General features: G+C 45.1%; 1 protein-coding gene and 1 long non-coding RNA gene across 5 annotated transcripts in view; one reads left to right on the forward strand and one right to left on the reverse strand.

Annotated features, from left to right (window-relative positions):
* LOC148132038 (uncharacterized) overlaps positions 1 to 10135 on the reverse strand; it is a 51505-nt gene extending 41370 nt beyond the window's left edge. The window contains exon 1 of the long non-coding RNA XR_015747530.1: positions 9874 to 10135. This is a non-coding gene — a long non-coding RNA (uncharacterized LOC148132038). The remainder of the gene's footprint in view (positions 1 to 9873) is intronic.
* Positions 1 to 22461, forward strand: part of PFKFB4 (6-phosphofructo-2-kinase/fructose-2,6-biphosphatase 4) — a 98374-nt gene that overhangs the window by 44457 nt on the left and 31456 nt on the right. For 2 of the 4 annotated variants that reach the window (XM_026680525.2, XM_026680526.2), the window contains exon 1: positions 10156 to 10419. The exons of the other annotated variants lie outside the window; for them this stretch is intronic. In XM_026680525.2, coding sequence (XP_026536310.1) covers positions 10317 to 10419 — 103 coding nt within the window. In that variant the 5' untranslated portion in view covers positions 10156 to 10316. Of the gene's footprint in view, positions 1 to 10155; positions 10420 to 22461 lie in introns of those variants that run through there. 4 annotated transcript variants of the gene reach the window in all.

The raw sequence follows: 22461 nt of genomic DNA on the forward strand, positions 1-22461 counted from the left end.
CACTACTTTGAGTTGTTTTATGCCTTGGCTGGTGTCAGCTTTGATGGTGCCCAGTCAGCCACCATGTCCTTTGGTAGCCTGGTTTTCTTTTACTGCTAACTCTTCAAAACATAATTGCTTTCTCCAGTAAATTCTCCTGCATGACATGGCCAAGTAAGTGAGATGCAGGCTCATCTTTTTATGTAACACTTAAGAGTCAATAAGAGGAATCTGTTTGTATAGTTTTATATTAAAAAATGAAGAAACATTTTGCTACCTTGGTTGACTGTTTTCAGCTGATTAAATTAAAATAGTAATGAAACATTTATGTAGTGATTAAATAATGAGATAAGACTGGCAGCACTTGTTCAGACACTGCATTTATTTTACATTAATTTCTGAAATAATTCCAAATGGGCTCTTTCCTATTGGCAGAGGACTAGATATATAAATCCTGCTCCCCCAATACTAATTTGTCTTCCTATGTTATCAAATTAATAAATTCAGCAGATACCAGGACTGGTTCTCCCACGAGCTGCTCAGAGCATCCAGTAGTAGGGGGAGGTGCTTCAGTCTTTGCTTATCTAGGCTGGGCTTAATTTGCGGAACGCACCTCCTCCTCCACGGGACTCCTCCCCAGCGTTCCCCAGTTTTGACTCAGCCTCATGAGAGAGAGGCAGTGCTTCTTGTTAATCCTTGGCCGAAACAGGAGAATTCTCTTTAAGGTTTGCAGATAGTCAATTGCTCTTTTCTTACCAACGCTGCCCTTGTCATCTGGCCATCGGGGATTGCATTATCAGGAAACGCTCCTTGCGCTCCTAAGCGCAGGGAGGCTTCGATGTCATTTCGCGCCCCCTCAACCACTAGCCCTACCCTTGCCATTACAATCGCTGAGCCACTTTATCATTTAAACGGCGAGGCCTTTTTTCTCTTGCTCTCTCCCGAGTCGTATTGCAGTTTCTTTTTCCCCCCAAGAACGCCGTTTAGGGGTGGAGGTGTAATCGCCTCGTTATTTCACCCCTCCCCGCCGGTTTAGCCCTAAGGGAAGGCTTTTGGAGCTTATCTCTTTTTCTCGGTGGGAGATTGCTGCCGGCGCGCGTGCCACAAATAATGTCCGGTCGCCATTTTTTTACTGTAAAGGGACCGCGTGGCCGCGTTGAGTGCTAATTCAATAGACTGTGTGAAGTAATCCTTATTCCGGATTGAGGGTTTTTTTAACACAAAATACCCCGAGGAATCATTACAACCTCATTTCCAACATATTCAAGGCTTTTGTTAATTCATGTTGTTGGCTCAACCCTCACAGTTTTCCCTATCCAGTGGCACAACAGCGAGCACCTAGGCCAGCATCTGCCTATGCAGGGAAGCTGTTGAAGGCCTGTGAGTGATAATTTGGCCTGCTAGGCGTTCTCAATTTGGCTGATTGGGACATCCAAATTTGATATATATTTGTATACCCATACACTCTGATAATATTAATCATACCAATATAATAATACTTGCAATTTCATAACAATAATAAATTATTTGTTGAGATACCACTCAATTTTGAAGCAGATATCCATATATTTTTTAAAAAGAAAAACAAAGACCAAAAAAATCGGATTTGATTTCAGGGCACCCTGTCCATTCTTGGCCAGATCCCTGGGTGCGCCAGCTGCCTACACAATATAGCATTAAATAACAAGCGTACTGGTCCTTCCACAATCATAATGGCAGGGGGTAGTGGTTCACACTCCTCAACTTCAAGGGGCAAGTCCAAATCTCAACACAATCCTAAGCAAAAAAAAGGGACTTCTAAGGCATCAGAAAAGGATGCCAACAGGTGCCACAAGGCACTGGAAAAACAAATAGATAAGTGCACATGGAAGGCACACTGGACCTCTCAAGCCTTCTCACCCCACAGTCCAGAGCCGTCCTCCTCTTTCCTCCCTCCTACTCCCCTAGATCTCTCCCTCTCATCCAGGCGCAGTGTGGCTCCCCTGTGTCAACAGGCCCAGTCAGCTCAATCACTAACCATGTGAAGAATACCTGAAGCGACGTTCACACTAACGGCTGCTGGTCTTCGACAGGAACAATCTCTTCCAGATGATGTGCCAGGGGGAATGAAGACCTGGATGGAGAGGGCTATCCGTCAGGGAATCGCAGCAGGCCTGCAACATAAGCGGTTCTGACCAGGGATCATCCCGCATCCGCTGAGGATGATTCGCAATCAGTTTGGTCATTGGCCAGGTCGGAGCCACACTATACCCAGGTACAGTGTCAAGGGGGTATGCTCCTACAGGAGCTGGAGGAGCAGGAGCAGGAGGCGGAAGAGGTGGAACACATTGAGCACATGGACCAGAGTGAATCAGAATCAATGCATGATACTGACCCAGCCATGTCGGAAGCAGACCCCTTAGAAAGGGGATGTCTGAGGATGAGGGCCTCGTTCCCGACCAACCTTTATTTGCAGGCTTGTTCCAGCCACAACTTTTCAAATCTCTATTGTTCAAGGCCAAAAACACTGCGCGACTGGACAAGCCGGCCCCTTCTACCATTCCAACTCCGTCAGACGAGGGACCAGAGGATCTCATTTTCATCCAACCTGTAGTTGGGGCAGACGTGGTTCCAGTCCCTCACATGTTTGCAGACCTGGTACAGAAACAGTGGGCTTCTGCAGCAGTGTACCCGGCCCCCACTGGTTACAACAGGAAATTCTTTAATTTGGACCCAGATTTCTTAAAATTGTTGAATACTCCTGAGGTAGACGAACCCATTGTGAGATTAGCGTCCTCGTCCTCCATTCTCAGTGAGGCGCTGGAGGCATTAAAGCCAGAGGACAAACGGGTGGAGCTAGCCCTATGCAGGGCCCATCAGTCTGATGCGTGGGCCATCAGAGCGGCCATGGCCGCTTCCTTTACCCGTTCTTCCCTTAGACGGCTCCGGCTATTACGGGAGCATGTCCCCAATTCCAACACTAGAGCACACCAAGACATTGCAAAGCTTATAGCAGCCACCGAATTCTCAGCTGATGCAACCTTTCATGCAGTTAAGTTTTCAGCCAGAGCCATCACTTCACATGTCACAGCGCGACGCTTGCTATGGTTAAAGAATTGGCAAGCGGATATTAAACATAAATGCAAGCTCGCTTCATCTCCTCTAGCGGAAGACAGACTGACCCTTTCCTCGATCCGCTACTCATCGAGATTCGAAACAAAAAGAAAATTTTACCTTCCCTTTTTTGGGAGTCAGACCCTAGAAACCCTCAGTCCTTTTGGAGGGGATCCTTTTGGCCCTTTTATCAGGGACCATTCTCAATCAGATACCAGAGACCCCCACCTTTCCGACCAGGGCAACAGCCAGAGAGGTCAGACTTTGGGGATAGGAACAGAAGGGGTGGCCAACCCAAGAAATCCTTCCGAGGAGCGGGAAATAGATTTTTCCGGCATCCAAGATAACCCCATGGACCCGGCTCCCATTGGTGGCCACCTTAAATTATTCGCGGACCAATGGGACTCCTCAACGTCTGATTCCTGGGTCAGAGACACGATCAGATTCGGCCTCACGCAGGAGTTTCAATCCGCTCCCCCAGACTTCTTTATGTCATGCTCTCTTTCCAGAGATCCGGTTAAATGAAATCTTATGGAAACAGCTATTCAGCACCTACTGGACATACGAGCCATCCAACCAGTAGCTACCGACCAACGAGGGCGAGGTTTCTATTCACATTTTTTCGTTGTTCCCAAAAGTTCAGAGGGGTGGAGAGCAATCTTGGATTTGAAATGCCTTAATTAATTTTTAGTATATCGCAAATTTAAAATGCACACCCTACAATCTATCTTACTTGGTATCAGAAAAGGTGACGTCCTTACATCTATAGATCTGATGGAGGCGTACTTACATATTCCAATTCGGCCTTCCCACTATAAATTTTTACGATTCTGTTATAATAATCTCCATTTTGAATATGTGGCTCTTCCCTTCGAACTAGCCTCTGCCCCCAAGACCTTCACAAAGGTTCTCGCAACCCTCGCTGCTCATCTCCAGGGTGTCCCCATACGACTGCAGTGTTACCTCGATGATATCTTAATTTTTTCATCTTCTGTTCATCAATCAGTCATAGATACTCAGACCACATTACACTCCCTACAACTACACGAGTTCTCAATCAATTGGGCAAAGAGTCATTTAACACCTTTGACTTGATTAATCCATCTGGGGGCAGTCATAGATACAGTGGAAGGCAAAGTTTTCCTGTCACCAGATAGACAAAACAGCATTCATCAATTAGTTAAGGAGGTCAGGGTTCATAGGAGGGTGTCCCTAGCTGATCTATCAAAATTGTTAGGCAAGATAGATCCCTCCAGTGGTTCCTGTTCCCATACCAGCGATCCGGCTGAAGCAACTCCAAATACAAGGTCAAAGTTCCATCGCAGGTCCTCATAATCTCCTCTGGTGGACCAGACCAGCCATAAACAAAGGTTGCCTATTCAAAGAGCCCCACAGACTTACCATCACGACCGATGCCAGCCTGATTGGATGGGGAGCTCACTTTCAATCGCTCACAGCCCAAGACCGCTGGCCCTCCATAGAACGATCACGCAGCATAAACTGGCTGGAGCTTCGAGCAGTACACCTGGCTCTCCACAGCTTCCTTCTACAGGTACACAACCAACACATATTAAAATTGACCGACAACGTAACCGCGAAAGCTCACATAAATGGGGGGGAACTCAGTCGAAACACCTCATGGGAGAAGCGGAACGTTTGTGTCGTTGGGCAGAGAGCAACCTGATTTCCATCAGAGCAGAACACATTTCAGGACTGGCGAATACACAGGCAGATTGGCTAAGCAGGGCCACGATAGATCCATTGGAGTGGCGCCTCCATCCGGCCCTCTTTCAAGAGGCGGTCAGGACATTTGGGCAGCCAGTAGTAGACTTGTTCGCTTCCCCCCTCAACGCTCAGCTCCCAAGATTTCTTTCCAGATACCACTCGCAAGGAACGGAGAATTTCAATGCGCTCCATTGCCGTTGGCCCCTGGGGCTTCTGTACGCATTCCCACCACTTCCACTGATCCCCAAGGTCATCCAGAAACTGCTCGACGAGAGGGCGGAACTGCTTCTGGTAGCTCCCTACTGGCCCAGACGGTCGTGGTTTGCAGACCTCCGCAGTCTATCTGTATCACCACCATGGAGAATTCCGCCAGACAGGGTCTTGTTAACCCAAGGACCCCTTCAACATCTGGACCCTCAATGATTGCACCTGACCGTCTGGAGGTTGAGCGGAGTTGTCTGAAGAGCGAAAAGTTTTCCAACAGAGTTATCACCACCATCCAAGCTGCCAGACGCCCCTCAACAACTCGCATCTACAATGCCATGTGGTCCAGTTTCTGCAAATGGTGTACCAAGTCTCAAATTGATCCCATTTCTCCATCTGTGGCTCAGATCCTAGAGTTCTAATACGTTGAAAAGACAAGTGGTGGCCTTGGCGTCAGTCGTCACTTATGAAGGTCTCCTATCTCTTTCCCATCATCCACGCATACAGTGTTTCCTTCGAGGAGCCACGAACCTACGCCTGCCAACGGTTCACTGTTATCCCACTTGGGACCTTAAGGTCCTTCTTGCACTCACTAAGTGCCCTTTCGAGCCTTTGCAATTGTCAAGTCTCCAATTTCTGATGTATAAAGTAGTTTTTCTTGTAGCAATCACTTCCGCTCGTCGTATTTCGGAACTGGCAGCCTTGTTGATCAGACAAGATCTTTGCGTCTTCCATTCCGACAGGGTCGTCCTTCATCCTGATCCTATGTTCATACCCAGTTAATTCAGCCTTTCACAGGGCACAAGAACTGCTACTTCCTAATTTTTGTCCTAAGCCATCCCAAGGGCTGGAACGACAATGGCATTGGCTGGACGTGAGGCAAGCGTTACGAATATATATTCACCGCACAGCCTCTTTTAGAAAAACGGAGGCTTTGTGTCTTTTCAGGCGAACAATCAGGGATGCAAGGTCTCATCCTCCACAATAGGCCGTTGGCTACAGGCCGCAATAGCGAAAACGTATCAGACTCAAGCACTTCAGGTGCCCAGGGGCATAACAGCTCATTCAACAAGGAGCGCCGCAACATCGGCAGCATGGGCCACGCAGGCACCAATCACTAACATCTGTCGTGCCGCAACCTGGGCCTTTCCATCGCCTTTCATTAGGCATTATAAAATAGATGTGTTTGCATCAGCCGAGGCCTCCTTTGGCAGAAGGGTTCTGCAACGTGTCCACAGGGACAGACGGAATCTGTCCTGTAGGACAGGCCAAGCTTTGGTATGTCCCACTACTGGATGCTCTGAGCAGCTCGTGGGAGAAAGGACGTTGGTACTTACCTGACGCGCCCGTTCTCCTTGAGCTGTGAAGAGCACCCAGCCCCACCCTCTTCCGTCTGGTGGGATCCTGTTGCGGCCAACAAATTTTTACAGTATTAAGGACGAGGGTGTTTGTTTCTCTCATCTTTGCCAAAACTGGGGAACACTGGGGAGGAGTGCCATGGAGGAGGAGGAGCGTTCCGCAAATTAAGCCCAGCCTAGATAAGCAGAGACTGAAGCACCCACCACCACTACTGGATGCTCTTCGCAGCTCAAGGAGAACGGGCGTGTCAGGTAAGTACCAACACCCTTTCTGTTTCTAGAGAAGGTAAGAGCAGCTGATAAGGAAGAGATCATTAATACCAGATACAAGAAAAATTACTTATTGTATCCAGACTTCTGATTTCTGACATTAATCACAAAATGATGTTTAGCATGTTTCATTTAAAAAGTTCACTTAAAATTACATTATGATAGAATATGATTAATAGAATAAAACAGTGAATGTATACAAAATTATTCATTTAAAACATTTAATAATATTTGACAATATATTTGTTTTAACAAGTTACTGTGCAAATTTGTTATAACTTAATTTTTTAAATTCTGTAAATGCTTAAAATAGGAAGATATACTTCTAAGTAAGCAAGTGATTTTATCACTTAACCACTGTAGGTAATATAAATCCTGTTTTTATCTGTTCATCTTTTGAACGTTTGGTATTATTTTTTGGAAAATTGTGAATTAGTCATCACAACACTAAATTTTTATTTAAAACAGTAAAAAATGTTTAAATGGTCCCCTCTCCAGCTCACAAATTTATTATGAATGGAAAAATAAAATGATGATAACTCAGGATATATGAATGTAATAGATCCATTAATTTTATGAGATGATAAGATCAATGTGTTTGTAGTGAGATTTAATTAATCACTTTGCCTAGTCATTTATCCATATTGTTTATTGTGGGTTTGCATAGGCAATTGGACTTGATGGCCCCTTCCAACTCTGTGATGCTACCAGAAAACATTATTTATTGTATTTCATTGAGTTTTGCAGTATTTGTATCCTGGGCACTAACTCTGGGCAGTTCAGAGCAGTTTTTTACCCAGTTCTTCCCTAGGAGAAAGAGCAGGCAGGAAATAATTAAAAATGCATCCCAAACACTTGCATAATACCTGTGCTCCTCATCTTGTAGACCTAAGAAGCCATACTTCTAAACATGCTAGAGCCAGAAATAATAATATAACAATTATTAAATTGCCTGGTATATAAGTTATTGCATTTATTGATCCCCATCTGGATATATTAACTATTTTGCCACACAAAAACATGTGTTGTATGTTTGCATGTGTCTATGTATCCCATTAGAAAAAAATGAACAAATATACAAAAACTAGGATGGGGAGGGTAAGGAATACTATCCAGGAAAGCACGCAACAAGGAAAGATATTATAAAGGAAAGTAAATAAAGGGAGAGAAACTCCATTTTGGTATTATAAAATGATTGCCGTAAGCTGAACAATTCAAGCAGCAGAGATGCCTTCCCAAATTGGATGGTGACAACTAAAATTATATTCAAAGCTCTCAGTACTATCAATGTTAGCAGTTATAGCTTCCTGTCCATTTGCTCTTTTTCAACATTAAATCCTCCTCTCATTTTCCTGTTTGGGGAAGAATCTGTCTTCCTACTAGCATGGCAAATACTCAGTTTTGTTTATAAAAAAGTTATATTTTAAACTTATTTCTGTTCAATTATATTCATGCAGAGGTGGGAGTGGATAGGGTTAGTATACATTACGGCAGAGAGAAAACTAGTTTGATCTAGTAATTAAAGCACCAGGCTAGAAAGCTTGATACTGTGAGTTCAAGTCTGCCTTAGCCATGAAAGCCACCTGGGTGACTTTGGGCCACTTACTCTTGCTCAACCCAACCCACCTCAAGGGTTGTTGTTGAAAAAATATGAGGAGGAAGATGTGTTGTATATGTTTGCCACCTTGAGTTACTTGTAAAAATAATAATGAAAAAAGTAAAATAAATAAAAATAAATAAATGGTGTACCACTGTAGTTTCTAGCCCGTATTTGCCCTTTGCTGATCCTGAAAATCATTTGCATGGGAATCTACCAAGAACCCTACGGCTAGCCTGGGAAGTTTAAGAAGAAACTCGGAAAGAAGACAATTATATACTATTTCCATGTTGCTGCTAAAATTTACTACAAGTTTAGCTCAACTTGAGGGATTCTTTACTGAGAAGGTGGATGTGCAATCCTTCCTCATCTAAATCAGGATCAGAGCAAACAGCTGGGTTAAAATTCCTCTATCCTGGTATCTCAATCTATCTTGAGAAGAAAAAGGAAAGATGTATGGTTTTCACCCAACCCTCTTCTTCCTTTTCTTCATCCTGAAATTCTTTGCATGTTTTGCAAGTCATGCTGAAAAATTTCAATAGTGTGAATTCTGCCTTGATAGAGATGAAACAAGGATCATCAGATGAGAAAAGGGGGAGTTTTGAAAAAAGCCAAATAGGAATTAAAACAGTCTTACCAGAGTTGCTGAATTACAATCAGTATCATGGATTTTTCTTCTTCCAATATAGTATACATTCTGAACATGAAAAATGTAATTACTTGGTCTGTGGTTACTGGTCTTCTCATGAACTCTGGTTCCATAATTTCTGTATCTCAGAAGAAAAGCTTGATATATCTTTAAAATGTTATTTTATGTTAGAATCTGGTGTTTGAGCATTAATACAAAGGGTGTAAAGCAATCTTTAACATTATGTCATTGAATAATGTGTTATTGGTAGTTTGTGGTTCACTGTGTTGTGCATTATGCATTATGTGTTACGTGTGTTGGCAAGTGGTTTCAGCAAATCATGGAATAGCTAACCTTGGGTTGGCAAATTGTGCTAACAATCTAATAAAAATACTGTATAAGAAACCAACATGAAAGTATCTCTTGCAAGATAAGCTGATAACCTTGGGGACTTTTTGATCATCTGTCATCTAAGTACTAATGAGGACCGATCCTGCTTAGCTTTTTCAAAATGCTGCCTCTTGCTGGGATTATGTATATATTGTATTTTAATGGAATGTCTTGGATTTGAAGTGGTTTAATAATGCTAATAGTGCTAATGGGCTAATGGGTGCTTCTGGTTTGTTGCTAAACCTATCAAATACATTTCTAGGCTTCTCTCAAAACTACAGCTCCCAGAGTTCTTGGGCTAATAAGATGAATTTCTCCATGTTTCATTTTGAATCAGAAATAAACAACTGCATATTACACTAAATGCATCCTGAAACTATGAAAATCTTGTCTTAGAGAATGAAAAAGAAACTACAGGGACCTAATCCATTAGGGCTGCAATCTTAGGCATCTAAAAGGATTTTCAGATGAATCATCAAGGCTGACATTTGCTCGTTTTTTATGAAAAAAATATTTGAATCCCTTTTTTTAAATCTTAAAGGACACTTAGATGGGCTGTAGTTTAGGAAACCACATGACATATTGTTAGTTTTTAAGATGAGAGGTTACTCCTTTTGATCCGCTCTTACCTGCACAATTGAGTTAAAACACCTGGACTTCGGAAGTAAGTCCGCGAAGGTTGTGGATGGCATCTTTGCTTTCATAAAACAGAAACCTGCACCTGAAGCACTTCGTTTGGCTATCCCTGGCGGGGCAAACAAAGCCCGTTTCCCCTGCCTGTCCCGCTCACGCCACTTTCACGGCTCTCCTTTGTCTCCGCGAAGCGCGCAGAGGGCGGGCCGGGCCGAGTCCGCGTCAGCCTCGAGCTCCGCAACCTGTTCTCCGCGTTGGCCTAAGGAGGCGGCGCTTGGCTTCAGGCCCCGCCTCCGCGGTGGCCTCTCCAGCCCCTGCCCGTCGCCGAGGGAGAGCGGGCACAAGCCGGCTGGTTGGCCGTGGCGCGTCTTCTTGGACGTTCGGGCTTTGCTGTCGTAGCAGACGGGGCTGCAGCAGAGCTTCGGCCCCGTAGGCGAGAATGGCGTCTTCGCCTGCTCGAGAGCTCACGCAAAACCCCCTGCAGAAGATCTGGGTGCCCTACAGCAACGGGCTTCCGGCGAAACATAGCGCGCAACGCGGCGGTGAGTGGCGGGTCGAAGACCGACGGGCTGAGGTGCAGAGAGTCAGGGCGCTGGAGTTGCAGCACCCCGGTGCGGGTGTTGGGTGAAGTATGTGGAAGCAGGACTTGGAAGCGGAGGCCTGGCGGTCCTTTCCCTCCAACCCACCCCTTAAGAAAGGCAAGCCGGTTTAGCGTTGGATGCCCCTATTGATTGAGGGAGTTGCTTTCCTCCTTGCTGTCAAAGCCTCTTTGTAAGACACGGAGAGTTCCGGTTGGGTTCGGAAAGGAGACAGCTTCAGAGGAATGAAGTGCCCGTTTTGCTTGGCCTAATGATTTCGCAGCACCTGCTAGTTTTGAGAATAGCTCAGGTATGGCATGGTATGCGTGGCACCTTCAAAATGCCATTGCGCAGTACCAAAGAGTTGCAAAAGCCAATTTGAAAAGAACCACAGGTGGTTTCTTGGCATCGCAACCATCGATTGCAATGATGTTAATGAATTTCCAGCTCTTTCCTTCTGTACTTAGCCACTGCTGCAATACAGTACATGCACGTTTTCTCTCACACCCATTATATCTTCCCAGTGAAATAATAATGATAATAAAAAACCCACGTGGGTAACAAAATGTATGTTGATATGTCAATAATTTCTAACAGTGGTTTTATATCAAAATTACCAGTATAACCACCATTTAGTGATTCATTTGCTAATGCACACAGTTTATTGGATGACAAATTATTTATTTATTTGATTTATATTGCCGCCTATTCGCCCATGGTGAAATGTATTATTAATATTAAATAATAGTGAAACCTTTACCAAACTGAATTTATGAGAGTTCAAGTAAAGATTTTGGGAAACTTACAAAATGAGCTAGTGTGATTCCTGAGGTTGAGAACAATTTACCTGGATTTGTACTTAATACTGCTAACCTTTGCATATTGACCAAGTTTGTAAGTCAGATAGAACTAAGTAGAATGTGGTTTTGAATGTGCATGGAATAGGATAGCATTGGTAAAGATGCTTCTAGAAAATATTGAGCAGAAAGAGAGAAACAGTGCATTTTTAATTATATAAGGTAAAAGGTAGAAGAGAAACAAAGTTGTAGAGAGAGCTGCTTGTTTGTTCAAATAGATTATGAGATTCATTCACTTAAAAACAGGAAAAGATGGACATCTGAAAGATCATCTGAAGATGTGACACTCATTGGATAACCATAATCAACATCTCCATTGGGAAGCCAAAGAATGAATGTGTTTTAGACTGTCTTTTACAAGTGTGATTTGTATTAGCAAGATAAATCTTTTTGATGGCAGAATGAAGGTTCTGCATGCCTAAGAAAGATCATAGAGAAGATATGGGGACCTTATATGGACTATAATCCCAAAGAAGGGAAAGGTTGGCTTTGGGTCTGCTGTTCTATGTCCATGCAGTAGGAAGAGCTGGAAGAAATATACAGAGTTGAGCGGGAACAGTGTCTCAGTTAAGAGCTTTAGCAGCTGAATATGTATACTTTAATATGTAGGAAATATGCCTTTGAATGCTGTATAAAAGGTAGTGTTTCCATTTGCATCTAAGTTGTCAATATAGGATGGAGCTGGTTGAATCAATACCTGAAGGCATATTTCAATGAATTGTGTGCTGATAAAAAGATGTCACCATGTGTCAAAAATAAATGTGGTTGTTTTGTGCAGAGCGAGTTTACATGTGAATGGCTATGCATGCAGCTGCTTGGGTTTTTGAGTTTTGGCTTGGTAGTTCTTCTTTGTAAAAAGAATAAATCCATGAGCAGCTTTCTGCTTTGAATTTTGTACTGTATCAGACCCTGAATATTGAAATATACCCTAAAGAAAAATTAGTATTTTTTCCGTAGACTTGTTTACCAGTAGGAAGATGCCTGTGTTGCCCCATAGTTACCTCATTCAGGATATAAAAGCTACGTGGCATCCAAAGGTGAAATATTATGCATACTGTGTTTGTGTAGCCATGGGAATCTGTAGCGTTGAATTGCCCTCCATTTAGATTAATGTTCTGTTAGCTAGCAATTATAGAGCATCTTTAGTTTCATAATGCCATTCCCCCCCAAAAAAATCACAAATAGAAATTAACATTAATTATTTTTTCATGATTTTTTTACTATGCATTGAGTTAGGAGCAGTGATACTTCTAAATGATTTGAATTAATATTGCCTGGTACTTAGCTATAACTCTGAATGTTATTTGGACTTTAAACTATAGTTTCGTGAAATAGCAACAAACTAGAGTTTATCATTAGAGCATAGGTTCCCAACCTTTTTTATAACCCACACCCTTAGAACACTTCTGATATATTCTTGTACCCCTTACAAAAGTAAATAATTATATGCATATAATTATGCATATACACTATAATTTTGAAACTTCTAAACCCAAGTTTTTGCACCCCCTGGAATATCATCTTGCACCCCCAGGGGTGGGACCACCCCTGGTTGGGAACCCCTACATTAGAGAAATAACCAGTGTAGGCATGAAGTGTAGATAGATGAATAGTAAGTCGACCACATATTTTTGATAGACCTTAACTTAATATTTTATTTGTACAGAATATTTAATCATGATTAAATTTATAATGTTTTATTTGATGTTGTATTGCTTTGAACAAATCATAATGCTAACTTTCCAGTGTGGGACAAAATGATCCAGAATTTATTAATCTGTAAAAAATTTTTTAGAAAATCAATCACTTGACATCCCAAAGGCCATTCAGTTTTGGTTGAATGATGGGGAAAGTTCAGTTGCCTTTTGAAAAGCACCTTTGGGACAACCATGATCTGGATGATTGAGAATCTCCATAGACATTCAATCATTTGGCAGTTGTTAAAAATTAAGGCAGGAATAAAAGTTGAAATTTCCTTCTAGTTGCTCTGGAGGAAGAAGGAGTTTAGATAGATGAGCTGAATGTATCTTGTATGACGACTTGACCTATTTATGTATGCTGCTGTGGCATCTGTTTTACATGCAATAAATGTATATACAATATAAGCGACATAGATGCACATTAATCTTTAAAAGTAATTGAAAATTATTATTTTTTAAAAAAAAACACCTTTATTAAACATTTAAAAACATCAAATACAAAATACAATGCAACTCATTAAAACAAAAACATTTCTATAAAACGCCTATGTCTGTAACCTTTAACTGGGTAAAATGGTGCATCATACAGCAAATTTTTTTCAACCAAGGTTATGGGCTAACTTACAGAATGCATTCAAAATCCAGGATCCATAGTACTTAAAATTGGCAATTTTTATAAAACATTTTATGACATAAAATTACCATAAAGCATTTTATGACATATTATAAAATATCATAAAATGTTTCCTGTAGTTAATTCCTGATGTTTGACTGTGCTATACTGTTCAACATGGGCTACTTTTGCCTGCTGATTGTTCTAACATGTCAAGGTATAAATTCAAAAAGTACCTAAGGCATAACATGAATAAAAATAAACAATATTTATTATAAACAGAGGTACAGATTTTTACAAGAGACACTAGGCACAACAAATCTGTATGGCAGGATAAAAATCCAGATCTTGGCTCAGTTCTAAAAGCCAGGCCTTGAAGAAAAGGGTGTTCTCCGTAGAACTGCTGCGACCATCCAGAGAGTGGGAGGTGCTCCAGTCTCATCTCATACAGGCTGAGCTATAATTGAGGAACGCTCCTCCTCCTCCACGTGACTCCTCCATGCGTTCCCCCAGTTTTAGCTCAGCCTTCGATAGAGACAGGCAGCTTTGATCGTTCCTTGGCCGTTTCAGGTTCTTCTGCTTTAATTCATTTCTCAGGTTTGCCTTTTTCTTTAGTCCTTGTTCCTAGCGTTAGTTGTGTGGTCCCAAATTATTGAATTGGTGAAGATTTCTCGCCCTTAGGGGGGAGATAGGGGGAGTCGGAGCCTTTTTGCCCCCCCCCCCTCCTTCTCCCTCTGCCTTTTCCCAAGCCGCGCTGCTTTTAGAGCCAGCCGCTTGTCTCTACTCGTTTTAACGATCCGTTGCGTCTTCCCCCCACCAACGCAATCAGAGGAAGCTCTGCTTCTTCTCCCAGCCCTCGTTAGTTTCCTTGCTGTTTTTTTCCTGAGATTAAGGGCTGGTGCGTCTCTGGGCTATTCGCGCCGAGATGGGCGGCCATTTTCAGGCGCGCCTCATGGTTGGCGCCATTTTAAGCAATCGATTTGAGTTGCGAGGCTTCTAGAGGCCCATAGCGAGACCGATAGGCCGCGTGGAGCCTGTTTTTTGGGGAGAACTGGTTCCGTGCCCTGTTGTTTCTCTTTTACCTTTTTGCTCTAGTTGGTCCTTTCTTCTCTTGCCCGCAACTCGCTCAGAGGCACAGGCACGTACTTCCCATTTGTGCTGGGAGGCTGCCTTAGGAGGCCTTCCTACTTTTTTCTCTTTCCTGTGTATAGATATTTATATATATAAAAGTTTTTTTCACTGGCCTCAGCGTTGCATTTGGCTTCCCTGTTATAATTGGTAATACTTAGCTAGTTATTTATAAGGTTTTCTTTCAAATTTAAGTACGTTTTTTGGGCCCCGCCCACAATTTAAAAAATAAAATAAAATAAAATAATAAAATAAAAATAAAATAATAATAAAAATAATAAAATATTAAAATTCAATAAAAATAATTTTTTTGTATTTACATAACCTTTAAAATTTTTGGCTTATTGTTAAGCCATTAGTAGTAGATAGATAAGTAAGGAAATTTCCCTTCCTTTTCCAAAAGGGGGACGTGACCCAACCTTAGGAAAACCGGCTTGCGTGATAGGCCGAACTCCTAGGCGCACCAACCGCCTCTTTTTATATCCTTGGTATCATGGCAGAGGGCAATCCTAGCGGGCCTTCCTTAAAGGCCAAGTCAAAGACACACTATCTACGCACAAGGGCTCCTCCAGTGCCTCTCAAAGGGATGCCTTGAGGCTCTGGAGAAGGAATTTAGCAAACGGTCTAAGGACTCACCTTCTGTAACTCTTGCCCCTCCCTCTACTTCTGCCCAACCTCCCCCGCCAGGACAATCTTCTCCCTCCAGGTGTAGTTCAACACGGAGCCACCAGGCCTCTCACGCTCCCGAGGCGACCTTTACGCCAACCGCAGCGGGCCTACGGCATGAAGACCCGGCTTCTTCTATCATTCTGGACAGTATTAAGGAGTGGATGCAACTTGCCATCCGTCAAGGGATTGCTGAAGGCATGCAGCAACTGTCCAGGTCAGAGCCTCGAGGAATGGCGCCCGAGTTCGAATCCTTGTCTACAAGATCTCTCGCCAGGCCGGCATCGCAGCAGGGGCAGGTACCTTCCCAATTGGAAGCTCCATTCCTGGAGGGTGAGGAGGCCCTGGTGGAGGAGGAAGGGGACTTTCAGTCTTTCGGGGAAGAGGAAGGTTCAGATAGAGGGTCATTGCATTACTCTGAGCCCCTGTTCGAGGTGGACCCCATGGAAGGGGAAATGTCAGAAGACGAGGGCATTTCCTCTGAACAACCGGCTATGGTGGGCCTGTTTAAGCCTCAGTTGTTTAAGTCCTTATTATTTAAGGCAAAAAACGTTTCAGGTCTTATTCCTCAGTCCCCCTCTGAGCCGTCTCCAGCTACCCCGGGGGGTCAAGAAGATTCAATATTCAGTCAACCGGTCATTGAAACCGAGGTAATCCCAACCCCCCCAATCTTCTCTGATCTGGTAGCAAGGCAACTGGCGTCTACGGGTCCCTCTCCTGCTCCTCCTAACCAGGACAAGAGATTGTTCAATCTCGACCCGGAATCCTCAGCAATGCTGGATACTCCGGAGGTAGACGACCCGATAGTTAGACTGGCCTCTTCTTCTTCTAATCCCACTGACGCTCTGGAGGCGCTTAAGCCTGAGGATAAGCGTATGGAGATGGTGCTCCGGCGGGCGCATCAATCAGATGCTTGGGCCATACGGTCGGCCACAGCGGCCTCCTTTTTCACCCGTTCTTCCATAAGGTGGCTCAGACAACTGAAACAACATGTCCCCGCTTCAAACACCAGAGCCCATCAGGACATTGCAAAGCTCACGGCCGCGGCGGAATTTGCGGCCGACGCCACTTTTCATTCCGTGAAGTTTTCGTCCCGGGCCATATCCTCACACGTGACTGCCCGTCGGCTACTCTGGCTCTGACAATGGCACGCCGATGTTAAAAATAAGTCCAAGTTAGCCTCAGCTCCCATTTCGGGGGGAAAGCTGTTCGGGCCTGCCTTAGAACCGTTATTAATGGAGAGCCGCTACAAGAAGAAGTTTCTCCCGTCGCTTTTTCGTAAACCAGAAGCCAGAGGGTCCCAGCCCTTTCGGAGGGGCTCCTTTCGCCCCTCCTTCCAACATTCCTTCACTCCTAGATACCAGGGTTTGCCATCCTTTCGGCCAGCCTATCAAGACAGGGGCGACTCAGGAGACAGAGGCAGGAGGGGAGGAAGTTACAGGAGGCCCTTCAGGGGTACAGGGAACAGGACGTCCCGATGACCCAGATAAGATTTCCGTCTCCTATCCCATTGGCGGTCGCCTTAGGCATTTTGCTGACCAGTGGGAAGCATCCACTTCGGATGCATGGGTCAGGGACACTGTTAAGTTCGATCTCTCTCCAGTTTCATTCTCCACCACCGTAACACTTCATGGTTTCTCCCCTTTCCAGAGACCCGGCTAAGCGGGCACTCATGTCATCAGCTATCAAGCATCTCTCTGATATTAGGGCCATCCAGCCCGTGCCTTCCTCACAGCGGGGAGAGGGGTTCTACTCTCTCCTCTTCTTAGTCCCTAAGCATTCTGGGGGTTGGAGGCCCATTTTGGATTTAAAGAGGCTCAATCGATATATTGTCCGACATAGGTTTAAAATGCACACCCTTCAATCAATTTTACAGAGCATCAGAAAGGGAGACTGGCTAACATCTGTTGATCTATCCGAGGCATATCTCCATATTCCTATTCTTCCTTCGCATTCCAAATATTTGAGGTTCTGTTATAACAATCAGCATTTCCAGTATGTGGCCCTTCCCTTTGGCCTTGTTTCAGCCCCAAGAACTTTTACTAAGGTGTTAGCAGCTCTGGCGGCCCATCTCAGACACTTTCCCATCCGCATTCATTGCTACTTTGACGACATTCTAATTGTTTCACCTAACCGAAGTCAGGCCGAACGTGACACTGTCACCACCCCTTCGGTGCTGCAGGCTCACGGTTTCCTTGTGAACTGGGAGAAGAGCCAACTCACTCCTTCCACCCATATAGCCCATTTAGGAGCTGTCATTGATTCGGTTAAGGAGAAGGTTTTCCTTTCCCACGATAGATTCACCAGCATCCAAACCTCTGTCAAGGCCATTAGGCGGTCTGGTAAAGCCTCTCTGCTTGATTTATCCAAGCTGCTGGGAAAGCTTGTTTCCTGCATATCAATTATTCCATGGGCACGCTTGCATTCCAGATCGTTGCAGTGGTTCCTTCTGCCGTATCAACGTTCCGGGCGGAGCAACTCCGGCCTCGTGGTGAAAGTCCCTCCAAGAGTCCTCGCCTCCCTTCTATGGTGGACAAGACCCTCTATCAACAGAGGTCATCTATTCAAGGAGCCCCAAAGGGTCACGCTTACGACAGATGCAAGTCTTTCCGGATGGGGGCCCCACATGCAGTCCCTCTCAGCTCAGGGCGTTTGGTCAGCTACCGAGTGGCGTTGCAGCATCAATTGGCTGGAGCTTCACGCAGTGTACCTAGCCCTGAGGGCCTTCCTCCCACAGGTACGAGGAAATCACATACTGGTCCTAACAGACAACACCACAACCAAAGTGCATATCAACCGCCAAGGGGGCACTCACTCCATTCGCCTCATGAGGGAGGCCGAGCGGCTGTGTCGGTGGGCAGAGGCACACCTTCTATCCATCAGAGCGGAGCACATCTCGGGGGCCTCGAACGTTCACGCAGATTGGCTCAGCAGGGCCACGCTGGACCAAGCGGAATGGCGCCTCCATCCTCTTCTGTTCAAGGAGGCAGCGACAATTTTCGGCCTGTCTCTGGTAGACCTCTTCGCATCTCCGCTCAACGCTCAGACAGCAAGATTTTTCTCCCGATACCCCACCAACGGGGAAGAGAATTACGATGCCCTGCGTTGCCCCTGGCCTTCCGGTCTTCTGTACGCCTTTCCCCCCCTCCCATTGATTCCCAGGGTGATTCAGAAACTGGTACTCGAGAGGGGGGGATTCTCCTGGTGGCACCATATTGGCCCAGGAGACCGTGGTTCGCAGATCCTCGCAACCTGTCGGTGGCCCCACCGTGGAGGATTCCACGGGACAGGATCTCTCTGTCCCAAGGCCCTCTCCTCCATCCGGATCCGCAGTGGCTTCAGTTAGCCGTCTGGAGGTTGAGCGGGAAAGGCTGAGGGCGGAGGGCCTATCGGCCCAGGTCATCAATACCATCATGGTAGCAAGGCGACCTTCAACCACTCGCATTTATAATGCAACCTGGAACAGCTTTTCCAAATGGTGTCGTCAATCTTCTGTCAATCCGCTCTCCCCCTCCATTGCGCAAATTCTGGCTTTCCTACAAGACGGCCTAGACAAGGGTCTTTCCCCTAACACTCTGAGAAGGCAGGTCTCGGCTCTATCAACGGTGGTTCCTGGCGACTCGTCTGGCCCACTCTCCCACCATCCTCACATCAGGGCTTTCCTCAGGGGGGCTTCCAACCTGCGCCCCCCAATGGTTCACAGATACCCAACCTGGGACCTCAATAAGGTCCTGACGGCGCTGACTAAACCTCCTTTCGAGCCTCTCAGGGAGACTTCACTTCAGTTTCTCACCCTTAAAGTGGTGTTTCTCGTGGCAATAACTTCAGCAAGAAGGATATCTGAAATAGCAGCTCTATCCGTGAGAAAGGACTTGTGCGTTTTCCATCCTGATCGGGTGGTTTTACGGCCTGACCCTGCCTTTATGCCAAAGATCAACTCGGCATTTCACAGAGCGCAGGAATTGGTCCTGCCTAATTTTTGTCCAAAGCCTGTTCGAGAGAAGGAACTGCAGTGGCACACCCTTGATGTGCGTAGAGCTCTTCGTATATACATTTATCGAACTCAGTCTGTCAGAAAGTCTGAGTCCCTTTTTCTGTCATTTCAGCCAAAGACGCTGGGTTGCAAAGTCTCCCCGTCTACTGTAGGTCGCAGGATTAGAGTTACCATATCGAAGGCATATTTGGCTCAAGCCCTGCCGGTCCCTAGTGGGATAACCGCTCACTCTACCAGGAGTGCAGCTACTTCGGTAGCCTGGGCTACCCAGGCTTCAATTCATGACATCTGTAGGGCGGCCACCTGGGCCTCCCCATCTCCCTTTATACGACACTATAGAATTGACACTTATGCCTCCGCTGAGGCATCCTTTGGCAGGCGAGTCCTTCAGCAGGTGGCGAGAGAGCCAGAGGAGATTTCGACCCAGACGGAGTCCCTCCCGTAGGACAGACACGCTTTGGTATGTCCCACTCTCTGGATGCTCGCAGCAGTTCTACGGAGAATGGGCGTTGGTTATTACCTGATACGCCTCTTCTCGTTGAACTGCGTAGAGCATCCAGCCCCGCCCTTTTAGTCCGTCTGGTGGGGAATCCTGTTTTGGCCAATGATGTTTGTTGTTGTTGTTGTTGAGAGTTGTTTCAGTTAGAGGATTGTTGCTGTCCTCTCGTCTTCGTAAAACTGGGGGAATGCATGGAGGAGTCACGAGGAGGAGGAGGAGCGTTCCTCAATTATAGCTCAGCCTGTACGAGATGAGACTGGAGCACCTCCCACTCTCTGGATGCTCTACGCAGTTCAACGAGAAGAGGCGTATCAGGTAAGAACCAACGCCCATTTCCAAGTCTGGGGTGACCGTGGCCGCCTACAAGCATATCTCTCAACCTTCACTGCTAAGGAGATCCTGCCTGCAGATCTTAATGTTGAGGAAAATAAATATTAGGAAAGAAGCTCCTTTGAGTTTTAAACATGGCATGGAGGTTAGAATGCAATATTCTGGGCTAGTTCTGCTGACTGCCAGGGGTTTGATTCTCACTGGCTCAAGCAGGGGTGGGATTCAAATTTCTTAACAACCAGTTCTGTTGGGGGTGGCCTAATTTGTCGGTGTGGCTTGGTCATGTGACTGAGGTGGGAGTGGCTTGCTGACGGAGTGGCTAGGTGGTCATGTGATGGGTGGGTGTGGCTAGGTGGTCATGTGATGGGTAGGCGTGGGCAGGTTGCCATGTGACTGGCAAACCAAATGCAAGTAGTCCTTGCTTAATGACCAGGTCCTCACTTAATGGCCAGTTGCTTAGCAAGTGTTTTTGCCAGTTTCCAAGGTCTGGGGAGCCCTGGAGAGGGTAGGCCGAGGCCCGGGCAGCTACGAGGAGCTACGGGGAGAGCAGCAGAGGGCTGGGCGTGGCCAACTCGACAGAGGGCTGGGCGTGGCCAACTCGACATCACTCATGTCAAGGGGCGCTTCTTCTCACCTGACCTCTCATGACAGTGGGGATGCTGCAACGGTCATAAGTGTAAAAAATGGTCTTAAGTCACTTTTTTCAGTGCCATTGTAACTTTGAATGGTCAATAGATGAACTGTTGTAAGTCGATTACCTGTACAAAAATACAAAAAGTTTCTTTGCTTGCAAAAAGCTGCCCTAAATACCAATTATTAGATTAAAAATACCTGCAAGCTGGAGTTACAAATCAGGCAGAGTGCCAGAGCACCTTGACGAATGAAAATATTTAAAATGCAGTGATAACTATCAAGCAGCCAACTCTTGCTCATAAAGTGAAACCCTTTAGCAGAGAGGTCATTTAAGCCTCTCTGAAAGAGCACACCCAGGAGAAGCAATCCTTAGATCCATTTGAACACTTAAAAATACCAGCTGGCCTCGCTCACCTCACAAGATATCCTAAGGAAATCACACAGATTTAAGGAAAGGTCACATGCCCCCCAGAAAGGCAGTAAAAAAAATCAGTGCCAAGCTTGCATCTTGCCTCTTGGAAGTATACCCCAAAAGGACAGTGCCAGATAGTATTAAAGAAGTGAAGGAAGACCCCCTCCCCAAATAGAAAAAGAAACCATGAGGCAAGAAAAAATTGAAACACAATACAAATAATTAAATCACAACAGTAACTGTTGCTTGTTGAAGCTGAATAGGGAAAATTATCCCATCAATAAACATAGCATTAAACTTCACCAAGCGCAGAATTAACCTTCACCAAAAACCAGTTTTAGACCTAAACTCAGAAAGGGTATGAAAACTCACGTTTGAATGTTAATCTTTCTAGCTAGCCAAGAAGCCTTGCTGAATGTCACTCATCTTGGTTCCCTGTCACTAAAAGCTTTGCTTCATTATTCAATTATTTCTTCGAAGTGCTGATTGTCCAGGGAAGTATTTCCTCCCAAAAGCATGTAAAAATCTTAAAACAACCCTTCCCCTTAAAGAAAGCCTCAGAAGCTCCGGAGATAGGAAGTCTAGGCTGTCTGCCAAGAATGTAATCAGGGTGGAAAAAAACAAACTACTGGTTCTCCGAACAACTTAGAAAGTTAACAAGGGGTTCTATAGAACCGGTAGCCCTGGGCTCAAGGTTGACTCAGCCTGCCATCCTTCCATGGTCAGTAAAATAAGGACCCAGATTGTTGACTCTAAACCGCTTAGAGAGGGCTGGAAAGCACTGTGAAGTGGTTTATAAGTCTTAAGTGTTATTGCTGTTATCAAAATGTTCAGGTCATTGTATAAGTTAGCCAGTATTTCTCCAGTGTGCTGACTAGAAAATCCAATAATGGGTCGACATTTGCCTTTCTGCCCAGAGACAGAGTCTGTCAAAGTTCAGACCACGCCTCCTTCGCCTGTCTGAGTCCGAGTTTTTGACTCAGTCTTGGCCCTAGAATGGATTTCTTTAGGATTCGTTTCATGGGTGCAAAATATGTTTGAGGCAGCCTTCTGCAGCAGCCTCAAATGCTGAATCATTCAAGAGTCTGCCCATATAAGATAAAATGCACTGCAGTAGTCAAGCCTGGTAGTTACCAAAGTACAGTGTCTAGGTTATTCCTGTCTAAGAAAAAAC

This window comes from Notechis scutatus, chromosome 2, assembly GCF_049901735.1.
Source record: "Notechis scutatus isolate UNSWTSFEM ecotype Mainland chromosome 2, rNotScu1.2, whole genome shotgun sequence".
Classification (NCBI taxonomy): Eukaryota; Metazoa; Chordata; class Lepidosauria; order Squamata; family Elapidae; genus Notechis; species Notechis scutatus.